We start from the raw sequence: 10679 nt of genomic DNA, 5'->3' as shown, positions 1-10679 counted from the left end.
TTATTATATATTAATCCATTTATGTTTTAGTGATCAATTGATCAAGTTACTTCTTTCAATTAATTATTCTTTTTATGTAAGGTTTTGGTTGAGATAAAAAACAAAGATAAAAGGTCGTGGGTTCGAATCCCGCTCGTGACACTGACGTTTTTATCGCAAGCAAAACCTTACATAAAAAGAATAATTAATTGAAAGAAGTAACTTGGTCAATTGACCACTAAAACATAAATGAATTAATAACTAATTTAAATGTTGATCTACTCATAACAAATAATCTTAGTAATTTTAATTCAATTAATACATTTGAGTAGTGGTTGGAAATTGAAACAAATATTAGTGGTAATTTTTGACATATTTGCTTGGAGAATTTTCTGCGAGAAAAGGATCAGACCACGAGACAAACAAGCCGACACCTCCAGGGCGGGAAAAGAGGACTCGGGAGATAAAAAGTAAAGAGGGAGGTTTTCTTGTTTTTTCGGATCTCGCGTGGTGTGTTCGAGGCGGATGAGGAAGAAAATAAAAGGAAATTAAGATATCCTTGCATCCTTGGGAAAGGAAAGCGTCCCCACGTCCTCGTTGCAGTTAAACATTTTCAACTAGCTTTTTTATTGTAATCAAATGAAAAGAAAAGGATCTAATTTTTACTTTTATTTTCTAAGGCGGGGTCTCCCAAATTGTGATCCGCCGACCTTGACTAGCGGGCCGGTAGCGAACTTCGAGAAAAATTAATAATTAATCAAATTTAAAAAGCTACTAAGAATGAGTAGTGAAATGGAAAGTTTTTATTTTGCAGCAGCAGTCATTGTGTTCTCCACAGACATGTTTCAGCTATGAAACACATGCCAGTCTCTTTTAAGAAAGTTTTGGATGAGTTTGTTTAAATTATTTATTATATCAAGTCGCGGCCATTGAAGTCATGAATTTTCACAATGCTGACGATTGGGAAGCATCGTTCTCTGATTCGTCATACAGAGCTGAAGTGACCGTCACGTGGGTAAGCAGTTGCACGATTATAGGAATAACGTTTTGAAGTCTTATCTCTGTTAATGAACCATAATGTCAAATTGGCCAACGTTTTCAATGATGAGAAATGGTAAGGTTGTCGCTTTTGTCAGATATTTTCTTTAAAATGAATGCGATGAGTATTTGTTTGCAAGAGAAGAGTATGACAACTTTCGTTGCTAATGACAATGACAAAGTAAGAGGTGGAATGTTTTCTTGTGTTAAAAGACCTTTTTTAAAGAAAACAAACTGAAGCTTGCGAACGGCACAGTGGTTGATGAAATATGTGAACACTTTCGAAGCTGAGAGATGTCGTTTGAGCACTTCCCAACAGCTCGAGTTACAATGCTGCTTCAAATCGTTTGCAATTTCGACAAAACCAAGCAGCCTATCTTCATGTGAATACGAATGTATGATAGACATTACTTCAGACCCCACCATGAAATCTAGTCCGATACTAACTCCCGTTTTGACTCAGCCTGGAAAGCAAAACATTTCAACCGTTCGCTGAAAAAGCCTTCAGTTCTTCTTCCATTTGCCATAATTTACTTAGCAAATCCGGACTTTCTGTCCACCATAACTAAATACTGAAGCCATCTAGAATCTGAACCGGGCATCCGTTTCCAGTTGTCAAAAATTATACCCAACATGTTCAAATTGTTCAGGCTATAACATCCTCGCTTTTCACATTAATTCATAAATCATTAATGTTCAAATTACTTTTGAATGTGGCTCGTTTTAAGTAACTATTGATTCCATTCTGTACAATTGGATTTTTGGGTTTCGGATTTTTTAATAAAGTTAGTTAAAACGCGATGAGGAATCGAATGCTTAATTTATAAAACTTCGGGTTTCTGTGAAAGGGGTCCGCTGGCTACAAAGTTTGGGAAGCCCTGTTCTAAGGAACACCAAGATTGATTTTGCTTGATTGTTTTTCTTTATTTTAATTTTTTTGTATTAAAAACCTTTTTTCTTGTTACCCTTTTTTATTTACCAATTCCTTTGTTAGAGTTCAAGATCCACTAAGAGAATAGAACCGATCCATGAAGTCCATCAGTTATAAACTCTAGTAAACGAAATGCGCAATAAACAGAGAAATCCTCTAATCATAACGTACGGAGGGTCTGGATTATTACTGTAGTACTAAACTCGCGTAGATGCAAACACACCAGGTCTCTTTTTTCTTCTGATGAGGGTGTTCATCGGGGAAAATCTGCATCTGTGGCCCAGAGGTTATTAGCGAAATGTGTGTGCCCCTATCTATTTTTAATAACCGCTCCCCCAACCCGTAAAACAGTCGAGGGTGGGCGGAACCATTTCTTAATTATGACAGTAATGGAATTCAAAGCGGGAGAACCCCAAGTGCAATAAAACCATGTAAATCTGTCGGTTGTGATTACAAGTTAATTTTGCCGGTTGAGAATATAGAATATCACATGTGACTAATATCTAGTAGTGGGGTTTCAGAGGGTGGCCAGCTGCCCCCCCGCGCTGTCACCCCGTTGGGGTCCCTTCACCCTCTCATAAACATCCTATATTATATCAAACTTGATTCACACGAGACAAGTCACGATACCTTATAAAAAATTAAACATACTAATCCTTCTCCCACTTTATCCAATAAGCTAAATGATTTTTATTTATTCACGCCAACGTTTACCCCTTTTCCATGATGAATTTTCCTTCCATTTCAATTTGTCAGAAGATTAAAGATTAATTGTGTCTCTTGTTGCACCTGAAATGTTATTACTTTTTTCCATTAGTTTATTACACAAAAATTTACTTATATCTGAGTACTACATTTTTATTATTTCTAGCCGTACTATTCTGCAGCTTAAAATCCATTTGGTCGGTCTGTTCTCACAGAGGATGAGAAAGACGTCTCTTTTTAACAACTGGATCAAAACCGCTCACTCAGTGAACTAAATCAGCTCTTTTTGGAACTTTGGCATGCTTTTTCGAATCCGGTGTGTCAGGTCCAAGAACAATCGTAAAAGTTGAATGTCTGAATTACAAGGTTGTTATATGAAAGAAATGACGAGCTGTTTAACCTTTCTCATGTATTATTATTGCCAATAATATATTGAAATTCATTTTTAAAAAATTAAGAGCTGTGGTAGGTAAGAGCTGGAGGGGCTATGAACTGTTAGAATTAAGGCTGTAGTTACAGGTGCTACGAACTGTAGTTACTAAGCCCTATAGGAGCTAAAAAGTATATAAACTAAGAGCTGTGAGATGTAATAGCTGTAAGAAATATATGAGCGAAGATCTGTTGGAGCTAAGAACAGTCTGAGCGAAGAGCTGTAGAGCTAAGAACTGCAGGAACGAAGAGTATCCTATACTATAAGCCATATACCACTAAAACAGCTTCTCTTTTTGCTCTTGTTACACGCTTAAAAAGCTTTTCCCTTACCTAAGTTTACAATTCTGCTCTTTAAACGACATACTTACCATCCCAATGGATATTTTCGATTGATTCCAATGAATCCTTCCATCACCTTCTATCCTACTACCGTCCAATTAGTTGCCTATAATGATCAAAATCCTGTAGAACCCCCTGCTTCCCATTATTTTTCATCGCACGTTCTTCATTCCTGTAACTCCTGAACACGGTTTGGTTTCAGACGTTCTCATTCCACTTTTCAGCTGTGCTGTCGAGTTGTATACATAATCGTTATCGCTCTAGAATAAAAGGAGTGCTAGTCCTGTGTATTCCTAGATGTGAAGCCCTCGATCGGATATGGCATTCCGAGTTTCTCTGTAAGTTTAAGAGAGTCTTCCCTTTTAAATACTACCTGATACTAACATCCTACCTAACCGGCGGATAGTTTTAAGTCATTAGTGGCCCTTCTTGATCAGCCTGCTATCGCACAGATGCAGAGCCGCAAGGAAGTATCTTTGGGCTCATCCTCCATAGTGTACACAGCAGACATTCCTATCCTTTCTGACACTATCCTTACCACTTCTGTGGATGATACCACCATCCTTTGCTCACATCTCAATCAAACCGTAACCACACGTCTTTAGTAGTCAGTCAAACGGTGGAAGGTGACAATCAATACACAAAAGTGAGAGCATCTCTGTTTCTCCAATCAAGAATTAAACCTCTGCTCTCATCTATTGCAATATCCCCATCACATCACATTGTGCTGTAACCCCCGGTCTGGTTTGTCCAGACCAAAAGAAAATTTTGTACGGGCGCCAGGAGATAGCTCCGCGTGAGACGGGAGTGTTCGCAATGGACCTGACTATTTGTTAAGTAAAGAAATTAAAGAAAACACAAAGAAATAAAAGTGTGATGGTTAACTAAATATATTTACACATAACGAAATTAAATTAAGTTACTTATCCTAACTAAGCTAAAACTATATACTTAACATTTAGGCCTTTAACATACAATAAAATGTCTGAAGTGAGCACTCACTCTTGATCTTCTCCGAGACAGACACGAGACGGTATCCGATGACGAGAAAGGAAACGATAGTCCGGTAGATGAAAAAATCTTCGAACACGCTCGTAGGACGACTCGTGCTGATATGGCTTCCTCTCCGCCCGCTCCAGTTCCGGCCAAAGTTCAAAGCGTCCGAGCCAACAACATCCACACCAACTCCGGGCCACAACTTAATTACCCGGTGACAACTCCCCCCTTCCTTTAAAGCGGAGAACCCTCGAGCAGCATCGGGTTCAGGAAGATCTTGTAGGAGGGATTGCAGAAGGTGTGGTGGCCTTGAGGGGTAGTACTTCGGTGGAATGGTACGGCTTCAACTGAGCTACGTGACAGTGGCTGGCTTTCTTGCCGTCGGTAGTACCCAACTCGTAGACGTTGTTACTGATCATCTTCGTGTTAATGAAGGGACCCTCAAATCTTGAAGCAAGTTTCGCTGCGAACTTGTTCCCGGCAGACGACAGATGATGGGCTCGCCTCATTACCCAGTCTCCAACATCATATTTGACGGGGCGCCTCCTGAGATTGTAGTAGCGGAATTGCCTCTTGCTGGCTGTTGACAGGTTCTTCTCTACTAGTAGACGAATCTCCTGTAAAGCACATAAAGACCTTTGCCAAGTAGTGGGATCCGAATAATGACCCATCTCTTTTGAGTCAGACCTCAATGTGTTTGGCTGCCTTAATTCGCGGCCAAAGTTTATAAAGGCCGGGCTATAGCCCGTCGACGCATGAGCACTTGAATTTAGAGCAAAAGTGATTTCAGACAAGTACATGTCCCACTTTCCATCGTCCACACCCAGGTATGGCATATCATCGTTTTTACTGTACGATTTACCCTCTACCTAATATGTCATATATTTTAGACCAACTTAAAAATTGTAAATATATGTCAAAGTTGGACTTGGCACATGCATATTGGCAAATTCCTCTAGCAGAGGAGTGCAGGCAGATTACGGCCTTTATTGTTTTAGGTCGGGGCCTCTACCAATTTAAAAGGATGCCTTACGGGTTGTGTGGAGCCCCCGCCACCTTTCAACGCCTCCTTGATTCGATAATTGGACCTGAATTAGCACCAATATGTTTTGCGTACTTAGATGATATAATCATCGCTACGAATACATTTGAAGAACACCTGAAATTTTTAAAAATTGTATTCTGTCGATTACGCCAAGCAGGGTTAAAAATGAATCCCGAAAAATGCGAGTTTGGGTGTTCCGAACTCCAATATTTAGGGTTTATAGTTAATGAGCAAGGCCTAAAAGTTGACCCTTCGAAGGTTGAAGCTGTCTTATCCATTCCATCTCCCAGCAATGTTAAGGACCTCCGAAGATTTTTAGGCTTTGCCTCGTGGTACCGGAGGTTTATCCCTAATTTTTCTACCGTGTGTTCCCCGTTAACGAAACTGCTCCGCAAGAAGGAAAAATGGCATTGGGGACCAGAACAGGAATCAGCCATGGGAAACCTGAAGTCCATCCTATGCACTGACAAACGACTTACATCCCTCCCGCACACACGACTCAAAAGACACTAAACAGACCATTCACAATTCTAGACAAACATTCAACACAGACTTTACAAAACAAATGACTCATCTATATTACTATTTTGATACCCATTCGACCATACAGCTCATAAAAAGGGTTCAACAAAACCTACAATATATTCAATCCCTATCCAATCTTGCCATTCAGAATGACCTTAATATCCCTCATGTATTTGATATAACGCAAAACAGCTACCAAGAAGTTTCAGAAGCAATTATCCTATCACACAAACCCTCATGTCAGAAACCTTTCATCCCTCACCCTCCCAAATAATCCTCCCCGACGACTGAAGTCGCCTGGCCTCGCGACCTCCTACGTGACAGCGACACACACTAATACATAAGAGTGACTAATAGTTTTTTTTTTCTTTCTGAATTTAATATGTAGTTAAAACGTTAGGATATGAGCATTAATTACGCGATGTAGAGAAAAGGTAAGATTATTTTTAATTTGCATCTCTGGTTTTAAAATAATTCCTTATTTTTGGGCCTATCTTTTTGGAACGTCGCTTTATGAAATAATGAACTATATCCCATTTGCTGGTGGTTGTTTTTACCGAAATCTGGTAACTACCAGAGTCTTATGTCCCCAGGGAGAGCTCTTTTTATAATGAGAAAAGTTGTTCCAAGCGTACGATATAATTTTGTTTTGTTCTTCTTTTTCCAACGTGTGGACCGAAATCCTTCAATTACAGAGTGCCTTTTTCCGTGTGTAAATGTCCAGGACGTTCTGTCGTCCATCTACACTGGAGGGCAGTTTTCAGCTTCGGCTTGTTGCTTTCTTAACTTATTAATACCTGATAAACTGAAAACAATAAGAAAACAGAATGTTTACCCTTGGGAGAACATTTTGAAATAGTCTCGGCCGGATCGTCCGAGAAGCTCTTGTATGCCAGTAGTTCGACTGCACGATCTGAAACGCACGTAAGTGACCGTGCTCACCAGTTTGAGGATAGGCCTTACACACGGACACCTGATTTCGGGGCAAACCCCTTGTATAGAAAGTGTGCTCAGTTGTCACACTGGGTCGACCATGTCATGCCTTGGCCTCTTACAGGGAGCGAGTAAGGACATGGCACTCGAGATAAAGGCAGTCCTTTGGCACGAGAGTATGTTGGGCCCCTTCTCCTATTTTTAAGATAAACGAGGTTTTCCGCATTTGTAAATCTTGTAAATATTATGCATAATTACTGTGCAGCTCTGCAGTCTGTATGTATCTATATATGTGTTTGTTTGTGTGGGCCGATTGAGGAATATCTAGTACACCATCGGCGCTTGGAGTGCGTTGGGGGCTGATATGGCTCCATTGTCGGTAGTCTCTAAAAAAATATTTATTTTACCTTTAGCAGACCGGATGAAGAAAATATATTCGAAATATTTGATGGAACTTAAATTGGAACTTAATCTTGACATCTTCTACTTCTTACATGGCTCTTCACCTCTTGACGACATCTTATATCGATTGTTATACCAGCCAAAAATAAAATTGTTCATATCTAGTTTGTAATTAAACCGTTTTATTGTCCAAAGTAGCTTTAGAGCAATGGCAGCATTAGCAATTTTGTATACAATTAACTAGAAATCCCGTGATTTTAGGGAAGGCGCAATGTAGATCCTGCTGTTTCTGATCGTGTATCGACAAACTGATTTATTTGGCGCCAACCTAAACTAACGGGATTTCCTGCTAAACTATCATAAAATTGCTAAGTTTCGCTCTAAGTCATAAAGGGCTCAGAAACCGTTTACAATAGAACGAATAATTTGGATCTTGATGATAAAACAAATTATAATGTTGAAGCGTGACAATTGATTTTATCGGACATAAATATATAATAAAAGGTTTTTTAAAATAATTTATATTACAGGATTGTGAAATGTTGTCACTGGTTTTCATCTGCAAACGAGTTATAACACATGATTTAGATGGAGTTACCAGTCAGGTTTTATCTGTTATACTTTTGAACATTTCGCTTCATAATGCAGAAAGCTGTTATAAGGGCATACTGCTCTTCTCACATGTAATGTAAATGTAAATTGTAAGAGCTGGTATAAATCTCATTGTCACGTGTAAAAGGATAAAACGTAAACCATTCTCAAGGAAATCGCTAGAAGTGGAATAAATAAAATCCAATAAGAATTATACGGAGGGAGCGCGGTAGAGCGAGGTGTTATTGGGAAATGCAAACAAGTTTTCATCGCCGTCGCGGAAGGCGGGAAGTAGAAGCTTTTCACGTTTTATGTTGATTTTGTATTTTCAACGCATTTGCATGTCTCGGTGTCCTCCTGGGTAAACGCGTGTATAATAGGACGGGGGTGCACCTCATGTGGGGGACGGTGTAATTCCATGCATAATATTATCTCGTTTTTCAATTGATGGCCCTGGTTCATGACCTGAAATATGTATGCGGGGGTGGGAATTATTTTACCTGCCCTCGTGTGTAAAGGGAAAAACATGTTTATACAATAAACACCTTGATACCTTAGGACTTTGTATTTTTTCCGACTTGTAGGAAGGAAAAGGGAACCGAACTGATCGGGTTCTCCGGAGGACAGTCGTATAACACAGAACACGTGAATGACCCATATTTTATGTTGTAAGTTATTAGTACGTATCGACAGTTTGTACCGATAGCAGACTTCTTTGCTGACCAGACTTCATTTCTTTTTCTGCGACCTGAACGATCTTTAACAAGGCTGCTTCAGCCTCTAACAAGCTTTTATATTTCGAGTCGTGTGTGTGCGTTCCATGTGAGTAGTTTGTGAATATAGTGGGAACAGTGTACAGTTGTATTATTCTATAATACTATTATATTGATGAAAGAAGTGGTTATTCTTCGAAGGGTGATTTTCAGAAAACTAAAATTGCTAATTCCTCTCTCTGCTACTCCCTGGATCCACGGTGCGCGGCTGTATAAATACACCTCAAAGGCCATGGTACATACAGGACCGAGAATATTTAGCTATCATTCTAATTCTCAAACTAAGCATAGAATGAATAGAAACGCTTTACATTTGAAAGAAAATAGCTCTAGCCATCTTTATTCGGGCCCTTATCTCTTTTTTAGGGTCACGATTCTCATTAACCAGGGCACCAAGGTCCTGACATGACAATACATCTCTACCGCTCTAGATCAAAAGGAGTACTGCTCCGGTGTATTCGTGTAGCCTGCGATCGTGAATGTCTTGCGGAGCTGCTCCGCCCTAAAATCCTACTTAACCGTCAGAGACATTCAAATCATCAGCCGGTTATCGCACAGATGCAGGGGTACTACAAGGACGTATCTTAGGACCCACCCTCTACAGTATACACCGCAGAAATTCCTACCCTTTATGACACGCGCAATCCTTCGTTCTAATCTTAACCGGAAAACCGCAACCCCATGACACTTCATTGAACAGTGGTTCAAACAGTGGAAGTTGTCAGTAAACGTTGAAAAATTACCGAAGTAGACCCTAATAAGAACTCTGCTTAGAAATAATTATTAGATAGTAACAACAAAGAGAAAGGAGGGTAATAATTAAGTAGCCAAGTTCTCTTGTGAACACAACAGCCACATCAAATCAGGATATTAAGGCGGATTTTCTCCTCCTTGTCAATTTTTTTCCACTAATTATATTTTTCTTAAAAACGAGACGTTATTTTATTTTTAAAAGTAATTATTTTATATTTTATTATCAATATGAATAAAAAAGGAAAGCATTCGCCACCTTTTGGTCATAATTTTCTTACTCAAACCGTATTTTTCCACTAATGATCATTTTATCCTAGTTATTCCGAAATCGTGAGATGCGGTCTGGTGTGATGTAGGTTTCAGAAAAACATTTTCTTTATCGTGCCAACGTTTCGATATTTATTGAGCCCTGAAGATGACCTCAATAAAGATCGAAACGTTGACACGATTTCTTGAAAGAAAATGTTTTTCTGAAACCTACATCACACCAGACCGCAACTCACGATTTCTGAATAATTATCGGTTAACGGTCACTAATCACCACACATTTTATCCTAGGAAAAAAGCACATGGTTTTCAAGCTTATTACATGAATAAATTTTTCTTACTTGGATAGCCCATATTTGACAATTGCTCAGGTTTAAATGCAGAATAAAAGTCTAGCTGAAATTAACAAAAACTGGATTATTTCGTGAGTAAACACAAAATGAAATGCTTGTGAAATTGCTCTTTCGAATGGTGTTATCATATTTGCTATATCTTAAAGAGCAAAACAGTTATGCCGGTTTTAACCTAGAAAAACAGCGTTTTGGTGAAAAAAAATTTATAAATATCTCCGAAACTATGGAGAATTTTTAAAAAATGTATGGAATATTTTTTGTTGCAAATAAGCCAAATAATCATCTCCTTGAGGTTCGCCCATAGTTTGTGACTCGTCAGATGTAAGCTCAAATCCGCACATTTATGTACATACACACACAGTTGAACTTGTCACTTGTCGTGGTCCACGGATCTTTCCTTTAAATAACCGGCAGACATGGAGAATCACCCACCTAGGGTGTTGGTTGGCAGTCCGGGGTCAGACGTCGGTCCCGATTTGTTTGATGTCAACAACTAGGTCAATTCAGCACTCAACGCATGCAATTCATAAATCCAAACCTATTCACTCTCTCATTCATTCTTAAATACATTTTTTCCTTTTTACACACCATTCATTCCATTAGGGAGGTGGAGGAGC

General features: G+C 39.1%; 1 protein-coding gene across 1 annotated transcript; it reads right to left on the bottom strand.

Moving 5' to 3' along the window:
- Nucleotides 1–4686: 4686 nt before the first annotated feature.
- On the bottom strand, nucleotides 4687–5256 carry LOC106667146. Its single transcript, XM_014394873.1, has one exon. The coding sequence runs from the start codon at nucleotides 5254–5256 to the stop codon at nucleotides 4687–4689; it is 570 nt and encodes a 189-aa protein (XP_014250359.1).
- Nucleotides 5257–10679: the final 5423 nt, after the last annotated feature.

Source organism: Cimex lectularius, unplaced genomic scaffold (genome assembly GCF_000648675.2).
Source record: "Cimex lectularius strain Harlan isolate CLEC.00 unplaced genomic scaffold, Clec_2.1 scaffold27, whole genome shotgun sequence".
Classification (NCBI taxonomy): Eukaryota; Metazoa; Arthropoda; class Insecta; order Hemiptera; family Cimicidae; genus Cimex; species Cimex lectularius.
The sequence above is the reverse complement of the archived record's forward strand: the minus strand, read 5'-3'. Positions and strand labels throughout refer to the sequence as shown.

Bases quoted from the DNA above. Each gene is read 5' to 3' on its own strand.
- LOC106667146 (XM_014394873.1), bottom strand. From the start codon at position 5,256: ATGCCATACCTGGGTGTGGACGATGGAAAGTGGGACATGTACTTGTCT.